The sequence below is a fragment of the Trachemys scripta genome, chromosome 8 (assembly GCF_013100865.1).
Source record: "Trachemys scripta elegans isolate TJP31775 chromosome 8, CAS_Tse_1.0, whole genome shotgun sequence".
Classification (NCBI taxonomy): Eukaryota; Metazoa; Chordata; order Testudines; family Emydidae; genus Trachemys; species Trachemys scripta.
Genome location: NC_048305.1, coordinates 51,306,671 through 51,325,595, shown reverse-complemented (window position 1 = coordinate 51,325,595; position 18,925 = coordinate 51,306,671). Strand labels below are relative to the sequence as shown.

The window sequence follows — 18,925 nt, the reverse complement described above, 5'->3', positions numbered from 1 at the left end:
GCCTCCAAAAGGAGAAAAGCTTTAAAGGTTTTGACTAAGTTTGTTTTTGCATAATCACTCAACCTGAGTTTCAGTATAAATGCCTGTTTTGATTTCTTGTTCCTTCTTCTGTTTAATCAATAAACTTTTCATTTGAATAAATGCTTTTGGGTGTTTGTCAAGTTACTGAGTAAAACCAAGGCCTCTGTTTAAAATAACCCCAAACCTACCTATCTCTGTTTAATGTTGGACAGTGAAAGAGATTATAGACACCTTTAACTCTTTGGGCCTTTGAGATCAATATCCACACAACAGATACTACTCTGAAATGAGTTGGAACAGTTTCTGAACGTGTTCCCTTAAGGAAAAGGGATAAGACTGATATATTTGGCGTTCTGATAGAGCAGTTTTCAAGGTAGCAAACAGATCTTTGCGTCAGGGATTTAGACACCTGGGGCCATATTCATCCCAGGCATAACTCCACTGAAGACGGAGTGGGCCCATGACGTTGTGTTGAGCGTGATGGCCTTGAAGTAGGACTTGATAATATGCTGTTCATCCTGTCAGCTTTAGACATGTGTTTTAGGTAGGGTTTATCCAATTTAAAAGCACACTTATGTAATATACCTTTAGTAGCCTTCCACTAACTTTGCAGATCTTTCTAACTTAGAGGCCACTTTCTTCCCATGGTATGTTGGTAACCAAGATCAGCTGGGGTGCTGTTGCCAACAGCCCCATAATATGAATGCAGGGGAGCGAGGGAGAAGGCCAGTGGGCAGCAGAAGCCCTGAGCCACAGATTTAATCCCTTGATTGCCTGACAAAGTTCAAGTTTGTTGACCTTCCGGACACCTGCAAGGCCTCTGTTTACTCAAGCTTTTCCTCAATAACCTGCCAGACCAGGGCTTTTGGAGCAGAGCTCTTATATCAGCTGACTTCTCAATTTGGTCATATTTAACTTTTTTTTAAAATGTATTGTAAGAGAATTCCGATTATGAGGAGTGAAACAAACAAGCTTAAGACATATATCTGCATGCACATTACAAATGCTTAGATATGTATCAGATACACAGACATTCAATTAGAAGAGTATAGTCACTGAAAAGATTTATTCCCATTGACCAATAGACGTCATTAACCCCAAAGACTTTAGAATCTTACGATGATGGTCTACATCATAACCTCAAATGTCTGAGAAAACAGATTTATTCACCCACTTAGGAAATCACAAAACAGTGCACACTGGGAATGCATACTGACTGACTACACCATGCAATCTGTACTTTTATGGGGTAGAGTTTCTTTACCTCAAAGCAGAAGTCTTGTCCAAGGATACTGCTGTGAAGCGGTTTGACAAAAACTTTCTCTTCAATCCCAAGATCCAATGCCTCCACTGCGCTGCCCGGGCTAAGCAAAGACTCATGTGAACGAGATTCTTTCAGCTTTGGCAGTCCACGAGACCTGAAAAAGAGGACAAGAGGGGAAAAATAAGAGGGGGTCAGGGAGACCTCTCCTGAACAAGCTTTGGCAAGATCCAGAAACAAAGGAAGATTGAGACTGATGGGTTAACCAGTCTGTACAATTTTACAAGTACTTTATAACCCTAAAACAAATAAATTCCGCCAGTCTCCTTTTGGTTCTTTCTGACTTCTCAAAGACACACACCTCCAGCTAACTTGTCACCTTTAGAGTGCTGGGACGAGTTTTGCATGTCAAATGGTTTACAATATTTTCAGAATTAAATTTCCATGTGATACTTGTATGTTAGTGCTTGTTTATTCAAAAACTTAGTTTGTGACAAGCTGGGGTGTAAATCTACCCTGCCAGGCACTAAGTGTCCATGTGGACCCTGATGCCGTGCACTAGAAGCTTGTCAGAGCGCTTGAATCTACTGTTTCAAAGTAGGTTAGATAAAGTGCCCTACAGTAATTTTGGTGTGCAGCAGAGGGTCCACACATGCACTTGTGCTACAGGCTAGTGCAGAGTAGACTCTTATCCCAGCTTGCTGTGAGCTAAGTGTTTGTGTAGGCAAGGCCTGAATGAAATAAAGTAGGCCTAGTGCAGTATACTGTCAAAGTGGCGCTGTAAAGTACCAGTTTCTGACTCCAGAATAAATGTTATCACCTCAGGTTCTTTCCTCCTTGTGCATCACTACCTGGAATAAAAGGTTCTGCAGGTAAAATTGTGCTTTCAATGGCACTACTTTGGTGGGGCTACTCATCCCTAACTGATCATCCCTGTAACTGGAACTTAGTAAACGAAATGATTGATAGTAAACAAGGAATAGAATCCAGGTCCCCCTCTTACTGCATTAGATTCTGCACAGTGAACAGGGATAAAAACAGTAAAAACATATTTGCTACTCTAGGCCTCGATTCAGCAAAGCACTTAAGCACATGCTTAACCCTATCACTATTAAGCAATGCACAGCAAATAAGACTAAGCATAAGGAGGAGCAGATGTGTGAGTAGTAGTGCACACATTTTTCAGAGTACAGCTGCACTTTAAAGCAATACTTTCTCACCAAGGTTTCCCATCATAGTTGGGCCACAATGTAGGCCTGGTCTACACTAGAAAATTAGGTCGGTTTAACTGCATCGGTCAAGGGTGTGAAAAATCCACCCCTCTGAGCAGCACTGTTATGTGACCTAAGTCCCCATACAGACTATGCTAGAATTCTTCCATCGACCTAGCTACTGCCTCCCAGGGAGGTGGATTACCTACGCTGATGGGAGATCCCCTCCTGTTGGCATAAGTAGTGTCTACACTGAAGCGCTACACCGGCGCAGCTGTGCCACTGTAGCGTTTTAAGTGTAGACAAGCCCTTAGTTTCAAAGCAAAAACATTTACGAATGGCTATTCAAGGATTGGGACGGTTTTGTTTGCTATGCTGGCAGCTTTATTCTCTGAAAGATTGTACTTCCCCTTGAAACTCTTTTTTAAGAAAACCCAATACTTCGTAATATTAAAGAAATCTTAAACTCTCAATACCATAGCAGCAGCTTTATTGAGGGATATTTGAAAACAGGAAGCCTTCTCCAAATGCATTTTTGTTTGCATCTTCACCAGTTCTAAGGCAGCTTACCAAGACATGGATACCATGAAGAATAAATATTAAGAAGCAAGCTGAGTTCACCTCATTTTAGTTTTGCACAAAATCAGCTACTTCTGGCATGCCGGTTGATTCACAGGGGATCTTTAGACATTCTCAGAGAAAATGTAGGTTACATTAAATATATTAAAATGATCTAAACAGAGGGAACAGCTGCATTCTGATAAGATGGATGCTACAAAAAAAGATTTCAAATACAAATTGACAACATTAGTATGAGCACTTTGTCTGCACTGTGATTTTTTTATAATAGGTTTCAGCAGTAGCTTGTACCAAGGAAAACCTAAAACCTCAGCCATGTATAATTGAACACTTGCTGCAATTAGGTAGGGCAAGTCTAAAATACACACACCACAATGCACCACTTTAATATTATTCTATGCAAAATCCTCTCTCTAATTTAAATTTCTCCTCTAAAGAAAGAACTGCTGAGGTCACTTGGCTACCCAAGTGGCAACTCTCCCAAATTCTCAGCAAATTCAGTTCCAAAAGAAGGTCCTTTAGTGAATGATGCCAGGGAACAACTGGCTGAGAGCGCCAACAGCTAATTCCAGCCCCAACAGCTCACAGCAGAAGAATAGGGGGTGGTCAGAAGGGAAGAGAAGGCAGACGACCCCTTCCAAAACGAGGCAACTTTTCACAAATCCTGATTAAGCCATCACATTTGTAGCATCCTAGGGTTAAAATGGCCAACACATTCTAATTTACATCAATCAAGCGCACCTACATGAAGCAACTGTACAGCCATCTGGCAGTGCACCCCCAAATCATAGTGGTGCCACATCACAGCCTCTCCAAATCTTTTTCTGGGCTACATCTCAGAAAAGAAATCCAGGTGTGCAGAGGAAGAAATGCACAAAATCCAGCAGTAGTTTTCATCTCAAGCCTTTAGTTAAAAGTTTCAGATGAATTTTAAGCCAGGCAGGAACACTGGGCAGGAAGAAATGCTACTCCATCCACATATGTTTAGTAATATCCCTTCTCCTCATCCTTCATGCTGCATCCTGCCCCTCAGGTGACACAAACAAGGTTCCTGGCGGTGCGTAGCCTGCTCAACACTGGGCCTGTTTCCATGGTGCTGCATCTATAAGGAGGTTAGAGCTGGAAGACAGCAGGGAGAAGCAGCAGCCAGCAGGGCTCAGGGAGCATGCTCTGCAACAAGGCAAAGGTGACCTTTCAAGCAAGGAGCGAATTGCTCTTCCTTGGATTTAACAAGTTAACTAGATCCTAGATAGTAAAGAATGGCAAGGAGGGGAAAATATCTTTAAAAAACTGCTTGTCAGTGGCCTACTAGGAATGGGGCGGGGGCTGAAGAAAAATACATCACAGAAGTTCTATTTATCTTTCTTCACATATGATCTTCCCCCGCTGGGAGACATTTACCATATCCCACCTCGCAAGCTAAATTTTTGACTAAAACATCTGCTGCAGAGAAAACAAAACATTCTCTTTAGCCTACTAATTTTGAACGTGGTTTTCTCTCAGATCAACTTGGACATAAAATGGTCTTGTTTGGTCAGGGGAGAGGGGCTGTGAATAAGTTTTTAGCAATTTCTGGAAGTGACTGTATTTTCTCCTGCACAGATTTCTTTTTGGTGATCGGTTCTTTTCAGCACTGCCAAGCAAACAACTATCAACTGATTAAAACTCAACCTCATTCTGACACCACAGTGATACTGGAGAGTTGCTTGTTGGGCTAAAAGTGAATGAATGCATCTGCAACTGCCACAATGTATTTTTCATTTATTGGTAAAACTGTTTAGTATCTATGATACTGTTGCTCGGGACATAATTCAGTCAGAGGCAATTAAAATATTTCTATTAAAATAGTTTCATCCAACATTCTGTTGTTGTAATTAAAAAAATAGACAATTTGCCCACCCCGTTACCCCTCTGGCATAGACACACAGTTAATAACTCAAAGCCACTCACTTATTTTTCTAATGTCCAGTGATGATGCCAGATTAAAAGAGCCTTTCCCGTATTAGATGGAAAGCTATTGGAAAAATGAGTACTACTTAGAGTGTCTGTGAAGAGAGAGGTAATCCCAGAGAAGCAGGATTACTATAAACAGGAAGATCAAGCAGGCCCAGCATGGGGGAAGGGTTGTTTGCATAAATCTGTTTCTATTAAACAGCCCCACTAACTACCCAAATCCTGATTTCAATTACACTGACCCTTAAATGAGTAATCTTTTCCCTACTATTTCTTCTATCTACTGCACATGGTAAAAACTCTGCATAAGGGAAACATGGTTAAAATTCATCATTACCAACCAACCATTTCTATCATGAGAAGTAGCGATAGGAGGAATGTGCGGGGAAACATTTCAACTTCTCACCTCTTTCCAAATGCTGATGGGGAGTGGTCCTCACAGTGAAGTATGCATGTTCCTCAATCAGAGCTTTGACAATGCCCCAAACTACTGACCCAGCCGCCGAATCCCACCGCTACTGACAAGGTATCTCCAGCAACACTACCATACAACTCCAACCCCAATCTGACCCTGTCTCCTTGCACATCATGATTCAATAGTTCTCCTTTTCAGGAGGATTTCAGTTGTGAGTAGAGGAGGCTGGGAACTGAAAACCTCAGGCTTCCAATGGCAGCATCGGACGCACAGCAATCGATTAATGAGCCACTACTGTATTCTAGCAAGCATAAGGAGGAAAAGGGTTAAAAACCTAATTGCTTTGGTGATGAAGCTGTCCTGCTGATTTTGACCTATTTAAAAGCCAAGCTACAAAGTACAAGAGGCTTTCAATTACTCAACATACTAGGGAGAGCATTATATTGTTCCGGGAATATCAATAAACTAAAACCCAAACATTAAATAAGTACAGCACTGAAGGAACAAAATCCCATAATATTTTTTCTTCATCAACAAATCAAGGTAAAACTCAAGAATGTTGATTAGAATTATATTAGTAAGGAGAGCTGAATCCTGCTCAGCCCAGCCACCCAACTAAAACCCATTTGTCTCAACTGTCCTCAAATTAAAAAATTGTCCAGAAAGTTATGCCTGTATGCTTCAGAAAAATCCACAACACAACACCGATGCGATAACAGAGATACTTCCTAAGATCAAAAGGATTAATTCAATACTTATCCACAAAATCAACAAAGAGAACCTGGATTCCTGTGTGGTGGAGTTTCTGCTCAACATTGCAATTAGGAATCCCAGGTCCGCTGAACTGAACCCTAAAGTCAGCAACAGCGTCTCAGTCCGGAAGTACAGGTGTACTCAACCAGGGCTGAAGCAGTGGATTCCCATGGCAAGCATTCATTCTATAAGCACCACACCCTGCTTGGTTTTCCAACTATCAATTAGCAAAATGTCCCATTACTTGGTCAACAATTCTACGAGTCTAACCAGTTTTATTATATGTATGTTTATTCACTTTTGGAAACTTTAGTTTATTTATTGACAATGAATAGAACTCAAATGTAAACAAGAGCCTCTGCTCTTTCTGAGCACAGAGATTCAGATCTTGTTTAATTGCAGGGCCCTACCCAAAGCCCTAAACTCATTGTTTGAACCATGTATGTTTAATTTCAAAGCCCTTCGAGCTCTCTCCACATACAGATCACAGCTTGTCTAACAAATCTCATATGGTGCCACAGAACATCCTGTTGAATTTCACAATCATAACATTATTTTTCCTCTGACAATCACAGTCCCTACTGCTAACATTTCAGACTCCTTTATTTTGCTGAAGCAGATACTTAACTATAATGTTTCATTTAAATGCTATTTATGGAAATGTACTATGTAGGGTGGAGCCTCCTTTCTGCATGCCTGACAGTGCGCTGTGGGTTACAGAAATGCATTTGATATAAAGTGGGATGTTTATAAAGGGGCTAACTGAACTGGCAGCCAGGGTAGAGTCTGTATCCACAAAGGGAAGGTTTATGACAGGAAGCTTAACTTTGTGGGCTTGTTCAATTTTTCCTGAAAAACAAAGCAGCTACATAAGACCTGAAAGCAGTGGCTAAGAGAAACACTCACTAGAACATGACCAGTGAGACATTTCTTTAGAGACAACCTGCTTCATCCCCTCCTCCCCCACCCCGGACTCTCCAGCATGTAGACAGAAATGATATATGCTGAATGAGTGCGCCTGAGTGAGTCACGCCTTAATAGCGAATTGCGTAATACAGATTTTTATCCCCAAATCTCAAACAGGATAAAATCACCCACTTTTTTTTTTAAACAAGGATTAAGTAGAATGAGTGAATAAGAAAATGAAAACACTGCAAGATTTGTTTCCATTTATCTTATCTTTTTTCCACCTCCGTACTGCAAAGAATAGAGGGGAAAAAATGAGAGGACCTACCGATAGTAGAAAGAGCTGGTCTGAGAGCAGCGGTAGCGCTTCACCACGAATCCCAAAGCCATGGTTACTGACTGCCCTGGTGCCTGGCAGGGTCCATTCTTAGCAAGCACAGAAAGGAACGACTGGCAAACTACGACTATCTGATAATGCCATAAAATCACTTTTACTAAATCAGGAGGATTCCCACGTGGCAGTAAATCCCAGCAGGGCAAAACCCTCCCAGCTGTTCAAAAGCTTTAATGCCGTTGCTGAGAGCATATGCAACCATCTTTACTCCCCACACAAACAAACCTAAGGGAAGGATTATGAGGCCGGTTGGAGATGCTCTCAGACTCCCAGCCACAAATTGACTATATTAATTTGGTCTCCTTGCCCTATATCTCCTATCCAAAGCATGTTATCCTTGAATCTTTTATGCTGCTTTACCTTTAGATTAAGTAGACATGTTTTTATGCTTTAGGAAGACACCCCCAATACATGTAAGATGCAAGTGTGTGAGACGAATGCAATGGGAACCAGCCTAGGAAAAATCTGAAAGCGGACACAGTAAATGGTGCCAAATGCTCTTGCAACATGAGATACTGCATCCCAGAGAGATACTGTATTGGATATATGTATCTGGAAAACTCCATTCAAAACCGGCTTAGGTCACAAATGAGAAAGGAGTCTGGAAGTTTCAAGCTAGAGCACTGAGAGATCCGAAACAATTTTGCAAGCACAGCAGGCTCTGCTCAGGAGATAGCCAGAAACTGGAATAGCAGAAGTGAGGTAAATCAGTGACAAAACAGTGCTGTGGAAGGTGCAGATCCAGACTGGGTGCACAGGTATTGTGCTAACATCCCAGTTTTGAAGAGCTGGCCTGATATGCCAGCCAGCTATACTGAAACCTGGTTTTGAATCCAGTTTCAGTATATTTAAGCTGGATGATCAATTCCCCACTGCAGCAGTCCCAGCTGCATCCTGTATGGAAGTTCTCATTCTCCAATCCCCTTCCCTACAATGTTCCGGGGTCATCTCTCTACCTCAAAACAATTCTGCTCACAGGGCACCTGCCAACATCCTGCATGAGATACAAGTCTGCAATACCAAATCCTGAAACACACCAGGATAAGTAAATCTCCTGGCATCTATAGGTACTTCTCTATAAATTGCACCTCTATCACTATAGAACCTGAACATTTTGGAACCATTAGAAAAATGAAACAGCAATATCCATCTCTCTCCATATCCACTTGGTAGGAAGGAGCTTATTTTTGTGAATGATTCTGGGGTAAGCTAATGACATTGTGTATTTTAATAATAATAATAATGTTGCATTTTTTTGTGAAATGGGATGAAGTAAGTCTCCTGACTATCTAGCCCTGTAAACTTGCATAACACCATGACATCCTTTGTGAGTATCTCCTCAGATATGGGGAGGTCTGATTCACTAGGGATTAGAAGAGGAAAGTTCTGATATGTAATAAACCAATAATAATAAAGGGGCAGTGAAGACATAGGAGGTTGGGAAGAATGCTAATTCATTCATTAAACACAATTATAGAAAAACAAAAGCTAATTTTTCACCTTTGTTCACAAGCTATTTTTAATGGTTGCATCTTCCTCTTTTGTCCTTTGAATAAATAAACTCAATATTGTTTTAAAGAGGCTGAGAATTTTTTTTTAAATTCCTCTTCCTCCTCCCACCCCATCACCCTCCCTCGTACTTAGCTATCTCTTTCTATCTTCACTGCCTCATTCACATGTGAATTTTCAGTTGTCTTTTCACGCCATACCAGCCAATTGTATTTTCTGAGACCTTTGGCTGCAAAGTGAAACTTACTAAAAATCATTGGGGTTTAGCTTCCTTTGTGGTTGTATTTATAAAGTAAAGTAATGCATATAATTACACACTTTCAAAGATGCTGTATTCCAGTGGTGCATTTCCGGTAAAGAGGCCACTAATGCAAACACAACTCCATTAAACATTCAGTCTCTTCCACGTAAGGTGCCCAGGAGATTAGTACTGCTACAAACGCTCAGTAATTTCTTTCCAAAGAGATTGAAGCAGTATTCTTTTCCCTCATCGTCCTGTAGCACAACACTTTACAAATGCATTGGCAGAGCATGTGTGATGTCAAAAGAAATTGCTACACATTTCAAGCAAAAGAGTAATACTCTTTTACAGAACAGTTAATTTATTGATAGCAATAAAGATGCTGGGGTGAATTTTATTATTGGTAGAGGAAGCCTAACTATTCTCTCCTGGCTTGCTGCTTCATCTTGGGCCTTTATCTACCCAACTTAGTCCCTTCTCCAAATGAACAAGGATTTGTCCTCATTGTTTAGATTTCTTGGCTGCCTGTGATAGCTCCTGCTGAGTCCTTTAGAATTCCTGTGCAAATATATTAAAAATTCAATGTTCATGTCACAGGGCCGGCAAAGTCACAAATGCCAACAATGCCCTCTGGTCACTTCCCAGAAAAAGGATTGCTATGCTCAGAGAGTGCAGCAAGCCTGGTATTAGAAAGCAGAGCAGCTTAATTCCCAACTATTTTAGCAACTCTTGTCTGGCCCCCTCCTAGCAGCATCTCTAGTGCAGGCACAAGGCGGGGGAGGTGTTGGAGTAGGAGCTGCACAGTTGATAGGGGAATGGGGAAAGGTGGCAAAGATATGTGGTAGGTACAGACTGCTGGGGCAAGAGGCATATAATGTGGGAGTTCTGAGGACAGCGCTGTAAGAGGGAAAGTTGGTGTGGGAGCCCGGGGAGAGAAGAGATAGGGAAAGCAGCAGCTTTCAATCACTCCAGCCGGCCTCCCTTTCAGGCTGACTCTAGCACCCTGGCTTGCTGAGCCAGACACTTCTGTCTGCTCCAACACAGACCCAGGGTCTGAACTACTTAGCCCAAAGCTGCAGGTTTACCTGAAAACAGCTCACAGAAGCGTGCTTGTCTTCAGCACTTAGATGCCCAACTCCCAATGGGGTCTAAACCCAAATAAATTCATTTTACCCTGTATAAAGCTTATGCAGGGTAAACTTATAAATTGTTCGCCCTCTATAACACTGATAGAGAGGTATGCACAGTTGTTTGCTCCCCCAGATATTAATACATACTCTGAATTAATAAGTAAAAAGTGATTTTATTAAATACAAAAAGTAGGATTTAAGTGGTTCTAAGTAGTAACAGACAGAAAAAAGTAAGTCACCAAGCAAAATAAAATAAAATGCGCAAATATATGTCTAATCAAACTAAATACAGATAATCTCACCCTTAGAGATGCTTCAGTAAGTTTTTTCCTCAGACTGGACACCTTCCAGGCCTGGGCACAATTCTTTCCCCTGGTACAGCTCTCGTTCTAGCTCAGGTGATAGCTAGGGGATTCTTCATGATGGCTCCTCTCTCTCTGTTCTGTTCCACCCCTTTATATTTTGCATAAGGCGGGAACCCTTTGTCCCTCTGGGTTTCCACCCCCCACCTCACTGGAAAAGCACCAGGTTAAAGATGGATTCCAGTTCAGGTGACATGATCACATGTCACTGCAAGACTTCATTACCCACTTGCCAGCACACGCGTATACAGAAAGACTTACAGGTAAAACACAGCCATCTGTAAACAATGGTCCTGGTTAATGGGAGTCATCAAGATTCCAAACCACCATTAATGGCCCACACTTTGCATAATTACAATAGGCCCTCAGAGTTATATTTTGTATTTCTAGTTTTAGATACAAGAGTGATACATTTATACAAATAGGATGATCATACTCAGTTGATAATAAGTTTTGTAATGATACCTAACAAGAAACCTTTTGCATGAAGCATATCCCAGTTACATTATACTCACTTATTATATTTTTATAAAACCATAGACTTCACAACGTCACAGTGACCTTATTTACCATGCTTAAACCTATAGAGTTAAGTCCCCGATAATATGAGTTAATGACAGACCTTTCATCACAACAACATGTGTGACATGGCCACGATTGAAGGAGCAGCACATCATCCACTTTGTTGGCTACATCCTGTGAGCAGTTTCTCCATAACTCACAAAGTTAACAAGGCCTCTAACGTCTGAAGCCTTGCTGTCGCCACGATTTTATGTGCTGCTTTTTAGACAGAGAAGGCAGCGCTATCGATTGAAGCAGCGCAGCATGACAGACACAAATAATGAATTCAGCCCAGCAGAGAGAGAGAAAATGCATTAAACACACAATAATGTTGTAAAGTCAAAGAAGCCTGTCAGGGTCCTAAGTACAGGGCAGCCCATTTACCACTCAATCCAACTCTACCACTGGGCTTCATGGAGTAAAAAATAACCTGTCTGGCTTCCAATTAAGACGATCATGACACTTTACAAAAGTGAAAAATGCAGTTGAGGCAGGTAAAAACAAAATATATTGCGCCTCCCCAAGCCACCAGCAAAACACAAGCAAGCCTAGACATACCAACTGAGAGCGCTAAGGTGGGTCTAACCAAGCTAGCTTCTGAATTTTGGGAGCTGTAGCCCCGACTTCTAGTTTTCTGAAGAACAGGCCCTGCTTCCATTAGAGAAATTCACACCATGGTAACTACATGACTGTATTTGACAACAGTATGAATCCCCAATAGTGATGCTCTGCAGTACAGTATATGTTAGGGATTTCCACTGTAACTACATCACACAACTCCTAATGAAGATGCACTGGATATTTGTGTTTGCAGTGGTGTAAATACACTGGTGCAAATTTCTCTAATGCAGATAGGGCCACAGTATTGTATTATGAAACTTAACGCTTATAAGGTGTTTGGAGACCTGGGAGGAGAAGTGCTAAAAAAAAAGAACAAGATATTTTAGTGCAGACACTTAAGCAAACCCCTTTTCACCAGCCATCTTTAGGACTAGTGACAATCTCGTCTGATGGAAGCACACGCAACATTTAACAATTTAACAGACTAACATATATTTCTCCTAGTTTAAAAAACAAAACCACTAGTTGTCCCTCATTTCTGTCAGTTTGCAGGCATGCTTACACAGACTAACGTGTTTTGCCAAGCACTTTTGGAAGAGTTGAGCTGAAACTACTAGCTTCCTTCCGAGGAAGTGCAGAGACTCCTACCTGTCATCAGCGTTGCGGAGAGATGGAAGACGGAAACTTGTATTCCTGTCCAGCTTTGACTGGCTCTTTGTCCTCTTGATGGAGCCTTTCAGACGTTTGCTGAAGAAGCCCTAAAATGAAGTGTCATAGCAAGTGAAATAGGGAAATGCTTATGCAAGTAATGACTAAACAAATGGGCCTCTCTCTACTTTATAAACCAAAAATGCTTCAGTCTGCAACAAAACTAAAACTGATCATAACCCCATTAAGGTACAATAAAAATTATTGCATGACAAGAGGAGAAGTTATAGTACAAAGAGTAGTAACTTGACATTTCCAAATTTTGACTGCATGACATACAGATTGCATTACAAGACCATCAGTTAAAGTAGAGCTGTGTTAATGAGAGTGCAATGGAAGCCACACCTAAGTATTTTGTTAAGGGAAAACACACTGAATTTTTTGAGCTCAGCATTGCTTGCTTATCTCATCTTCTGTCCTGTAAATCACTGAGTACATGGCATGCATTTTAAGCCATACCGTGCCAAATTATTTCCAAGGGTTGCCAACACAAGCATTCCTGGCCCAATCAATGCAAATTTAGCAATTCTTAATCCAATAGGATTAAGCAACATTTTATTGGCTGAAACACTCTCTTCTTTTTGATGAAAGAGTCAGACGTAGATATTTCACTTCAACTCAGCATAGCTGTCATGGGATATATCAAATGCATCTATGTTAAATTGTATTTCTTGGTGGAAAAGCATAGCATGGGAAGAGAAATTTGCCTAACTTCATAGGCTATTTCTCTATAAGCAAAGTCAAGGGAGTTTTATAAGAGATGTCAAACAGTTCCACCCTCACTGGTGTTGAAAATTCACTTGTCACCTTCCTCCTCTCTCTCCAATTTCTAACTCAAATTGGTTCCCCTCTTCCCTCCTTCTCTAACTACCTCTTGAGGTGGAAGACTGATTGTAGGCTCTGTTCAATTTTCGAATGTAGAGGAGCGTTTCACAGGCCAAAACTTACAGAAAATTCTGAGAAAACTCCTCTCCCACCACCCACAAATTCTTGAGTTAGCACTAGATGCCAATATCCTCACCCTCATTCAGCCTTCTTTGAGGGAAATGTGAGGAAGGCAGCAGATTAATAAAAGCCTCTCCCACCCTCTTCTTCCAAAATTGTAAGAAGATCTTCTGAGCAGAAGGAGATCGCCTCCTCCCCAATCCAATACCAGCCAAAACAGGAAAGAACTTGCACCAATGCAGCTGCTTGATAAGTGCTCCCCAAACCTGTGCACAGCCCCATGACCCAGTGAAATGATTACTATGCTGAAAGAAGTCTGTTTCCTGCATCTGCCGCTGCATCTGGGGCTGGCTAGCCCCCAGATTAGGGGTGATCCTTACCAGGCAGCACCCCACAAAGTTGGTTAATGGATAGGCAACAGCTACCTAATGCTCCTTGACAAACCTTGGGCGAGAAGAAAGCTTTTCCCCTTCCCAGAAACTGGAAGAGGCTGAGAAGGGAATGCAGCCACTCCTCCCCCAATGCCCTCAACCCAGAAAATTTCGAAGTACAGGGTACATGTAGTCCACTAAGGGGAAAAGACATCTGAAAAAGGGAATGAATGTTTGTGGCTATGCACACCACTGAAACCCTAACCAGGTTCCTGAACCTTTTGGGTCAGATCTTGAAAAAGTGCCTTTAAAAATGTTGGAATTGATCCAGAAGAATGAAGGCACTTTCATTTAGTCTGACTTCCCTTCACAAGAAGTAACAAGACCCAGCTACTGGGACTTGGCCCTGGTGGACCCTGGCCGCATTCCATGGCATGCTCAAAGTGCAGACGCTGTGAAGCTGAACACTTCTGCTGCGCTGTGCCATGCCCCACACACTGCCCCTGCCCTCCAAGCAACAAACTAAACAGGCCTCCTGACCTGACAAGAGTCAGAATGGGGCCCCCAAATGTTTTAAAAAAGTGAATTGACTCTGTTCCCAGCAGAGATGGACCCCGACTGTTGACTCTTTTAGTGTTTATAATCATTTCAGTGTCACATCATACATTTAGAGGGACAATGGACTTTTTTTTACTGAGCAAAAGATATAACAGGTTAACTGGTCAAATATGGCTATCCAAATGTTTGGTTATAAATGACAGCTTTCAGGATAGCCAGATGTGTAGTGCTAACAATCTGACAAAATAAAATAAAATAATGCAAGCTTACTGTGAAATTTTTTTTTTTGTTTCTGAAAACACATTAAATTGTTTGCCTCTTAGTTGCTCTCTGTACTTTGCTACATGATCACATAGGGCTGATGACTGGAGATGAATAAATTGGGAGCAGCATGAAAATTCACACATGCTAGAAAAACAAAGATGAGCTTTTTGACCTTTATGTTTCTTTGCTAAAAGAAATCTCTCAAAATGTGGAAAGCAAAAATAAAGGGGAGGCGGTATCCAGCGTTTATTTGCAGCAAACACTATCAAACTAAGAAAAAGAAGAAATCTTTTTAAACTCTCATTCCGCCTAAACAAATTTTTCTTTCCCAGAGTTCAACACTATATTTAAAGAGACATTGTCTGGTTAACGTAATTTTTAGGAAAAAAATTCCTTGTCAATGCTATTAGTAATACCTTAACGTAAGGTCTCTTCCCCTCTTCCCCCCTCACTTTTTTGTTGTTGCTATTGATATTACTTATATTTATAGCATTTACCTGAGCATAGACAGTTGAAAATAGACACTTTTTGGTTCTCATTTCCTGATGAAATGTCTGGGTTTCAAATACTACAGAGGAATGTTTCTTTTTAAAAACAGTTTAAATTTCATGGAAACATTTCCATTGGTGGTTTAAAACAAAAAAAAAGATGCTTGTTACTTCAACTGTAAAAAAAACAGGTATACAAATACTTTATTAACAACACACCAGGGTGTTTATGAGGATTAATTAGATGCAAAGCACTCTGAAGATGAACAGCACTATATGAATGCAGACATTTAAGGAGTCAAACATTAAGAGAATAACTGTACTAGTGTTCTGCCCTAATGAGGCTCTCTAGACATTGCTTCAACACTCCACTCCTAATGAGACAAATGGCAAATTCAATACAAACCAACTTTACCCCTCAAAACCACACCAGCAGAATCTCACATGTGCCTTCTTATCTTCAAGTCACTTGAAAACTCAGCAGCAGATTAAGAGTCTTACTACTTTCTGTTCAGACAATGTTGCCAACCAAGGGTATGTCTATGCTACAGGAGCTGCAGCTGTGCCACTGTAGCATCGTAGTGTAGACACTTCCTAAATCGACAGAAAAGGGGGTTCCACCTATGCAGATAACCCACCTCTTTGAGAGGCAGTAGCCAGACTGATGGAAAAATTATTTCATCAATCTACCTGTATCTACAATGGGGGTTAGGTCAGCTAACTATGTCACATAGGGCACAACATTTTTCACAGCCCTGAGTGATGTTGCTAGGTTGATCTAATTTTTAGGTGTAGACCAAGGCCTTGGCTACACTTGGGACTTCACAGCGCTGCCACGAGTGTGGTCGCGCCGCCAGTGCTGCGAGAGAGCTCTCGCAGCGCTGTATGTACTCCACCTCTCCGAGGGGAATAGCTTGCAGCGCTGCGCGCAAGCGTGCAACGCTGCAGGCTCTGATTACACTGGCGCTTTACAGTGCTGCGCTCAGGGGGGAGTTTTTTCACACCCCTGAGTGCAGCAAGTTGCAGCGCTGTACACCGCCAGTGTAGCCAAGGCCCAAGGCTCAGAAGAGGTGAATCAAGTGGGACTTTACAAATGCAGTTGTCAGTAGCAAAGAGAAGGAAGGGGGACTATAATCCCTGACAGCAGATATTGTATGGTACTGTATTAGTAGCAGTAGTAATACATTATTATTAGCCATAACAATCGCAACAACAGCATATGGGAAACTGGACTTTAGGAGTGACTCATGGACTCTTCCCATCTCAGGTTAAAAGGATTACAGATTGGATGAATTATGGAGATGGCCATCATCTCACTGGAGATAGCAATAGTTGTAGCTATTGCTGTCCCACTAGAAATGCTTTGAAGCTGTTACTGAATGTGCTGAAGAGTAGAACTTTTTTTTTATGAAGTTCCTCACAAGAGGCTATTGAGAAAGCTTAGAAACCAAGGTGAAAAGTTGTGTCATATGTTAAAAATCCAGTGAAGAGACAGAAAGCAAAAGGTCTGGGAAATCTGCCCAATCTCAGCGTGGAAGGAAGTTAATAGGGGGATTACTCCAAGAATGAGTACTGGGAACAGTGAGGCTTCACCTTTCTTCATAGAACTTTAATAAATGTAACAAAACAAAGATGGAGGAGTTTTCTGTCAGACAAATTATTCAGGTTACTAAAATATTAGAGAACTATGAGGGACTCTAGAAGGCCCTAATAAAAACTAACTGATCAGGCAACAGAAAGACAGATAAATCTCACCATGCATGGTAGCGTATTGGGCAACCCCTTCCCCCCACAAAGTACGAAAGATTATGAATGAGCTGTAAACTCATCAAAAAAAAGATCTGGCAGTACAAATCACTGTGGACACCTCAGTGAAGATGCCTTCTTAACATATAGCATTAAAAATAAAACAAAAGAGTTTCTATGTATTGAGAAAGAGTAAAATGTAATAAAGAAAACATAAAATGGTATTTTATAAATGCACTGGACTTCCTCACTCTAAATATGGCATTCTAGTCTGGTTATCTCATCTCAGTAACGGACAATGCCAAAAAAATAAATAAAATAAAAAAGAGACGAGATAAGAAATACAAAATTGATTAGAGGCAGAGAGTAAAAGGATTTACATATATAGATAGATTTGAAAGACTAAGATGATTTGGTTTAGAAATAAAAATACAACGGGATCAGAGATATACAAAAATGTTAATAAAAGCTAATTGGGCTCCCCTATTCATTCTTCTGCAAAACACAAAACAAGGGGTAAAACTGAAATCTGAGAGGCATCAAATTAAAAAATGTGTAACAGGAGATTTTTTTTCATGCTCTCTATAATCAGCCTGAGAATTCACTGACAAGATATTAGAGAGACAAATGTTTCAGCAAGACTAAAAAAGGATTACACATTTATGTAAGTAGGAACAACATTTGCAGTTGCATCAGACAGGTTTAAAAATAACAAGAGACTGAGCAATCCTCATGCTTCAGGGTGCAAGCTGACTGCCAGCTAGGTTCAGGAAGGAATTTTTCTCCAGTGGCACAGCACTGCACACTTGACTAGGTGCATTATTTTAAACCTTCCTCTGAATTATTTGGTATTGGCCACTATCAAAGGAAGGACTGTGAATAAGATGGAGAAATTATCTGTTTTGGTTTATCAATTCTGATGTTTCTAGGAGTAAAGTGTAAAGTGTAGAAAGGAACGGGTCCAAATAACACAGTAGTACATGGGTAAGAGCATTACATTTCATAGAAGCAATTTTGTGGAAATGAAAGGAACACTGAGCATAGCATAGAGGAAGGCTGTATTAAAATGTGAGTGTAGCAAAAGACTAGAGAATGTTAAACAACCATAATCAAGGGTTAGCAGTTCAATTATCCTGCAAAATTAAAATACAAGGAACAAGTGAGTAGCCTCTGTAACTTCAGCATTGTAAACTCAAAGAGAGTGTGAAAAGTCTTCAGTGGAAATAGAGAATGTGAAGGGTACCAAACAAGGCTAGAGTCACACTTCAGGTTTGTGACGGAAGATAAAGGAAGCAAAAAAGCAGAACGAGTTAGTGCTATCCAAAAAGGTGAAGGGGAGTTGGAAGGGCTTTTATAAATATACCAAGGGAAAAAAGTCCTGGCAAGAAGCTAGGTCCATCAATAAACGTGAAAACAAACAGCTATGGGGAAAAAAATTAAAAACTAGTTTTAACAAGACAAATAGAGAAGTATGAGAAATTAGGCAATAACAAGGACTTTGAAAAAAAATTAATAACAACTAGTACAGGAAAACACAACAGGAGGGGCACATGATATGTATTCCAGGGTCCTAAATGAATTAAGTTAACAAACCACTGTGAATTATTTTGGAAAATTCACCGAGAAACAAGTAGGTATCTATCTGATACCTGGGGAGAGTTAGGAGAGGAGCAGTACTGCACTTTCAGGCCCCAGTTCTGCAAGTTACTTCAGCACATGTGTAACTAAACCCAAGAGCAGTCTTACTAACTTCAGTGGGATTGTGCACATGCTTAAGCACTTTGCTGAAGAGGGTCCTAAAACCAGGAAAGAGCAATCCTAGCAACTAACATCCAGTGATTCTAACTTTAATCTCAAATCAAGGAATAAATATTAGCAGAAAGAGGTCTAGTCATCTGGACAATGACAAAAATGTGGGTGATAAACATCAGGGCTTTATGAAGAACAAATCACATATGACTCTCTTATTATTGTTTAATCAAGCAGCA

General features: G+C 40.8%; 1 protein-coding gene across 10 annotated transcripts in view; it reads right to left on the bottom strand.

Annotated features, from left to right (window-relative positions):
* RASAL2 (RAS protein activator like 2) overlaps positions 1 to 18,925 on the bottom strand; it is a 272,884-nt gene that overhangs the window by 37,332 nt on the left and 216,627 nt on the right. For all 10 annotated transcript variants that reach the window (XM_034780315.1, XM_034780316.1, XM_034780317.1 and 7 more), the window contains 2 exons: positions 12,506 to 12,615; positions 1,286 to 1,439 (listed from right to left, as the gene is read on the bottom strand). In XM_034780315.1, coding sequence (XP_034636206.1) covers positions 1,286 to 1,439; positions 12,506 to 12,615 — 264 coding nt within the window. The remainder of the gene's footprint in view (positions 1 to 1,285; positions 1,440 to 12,505; positions 12,616 to 18,925) is intronic.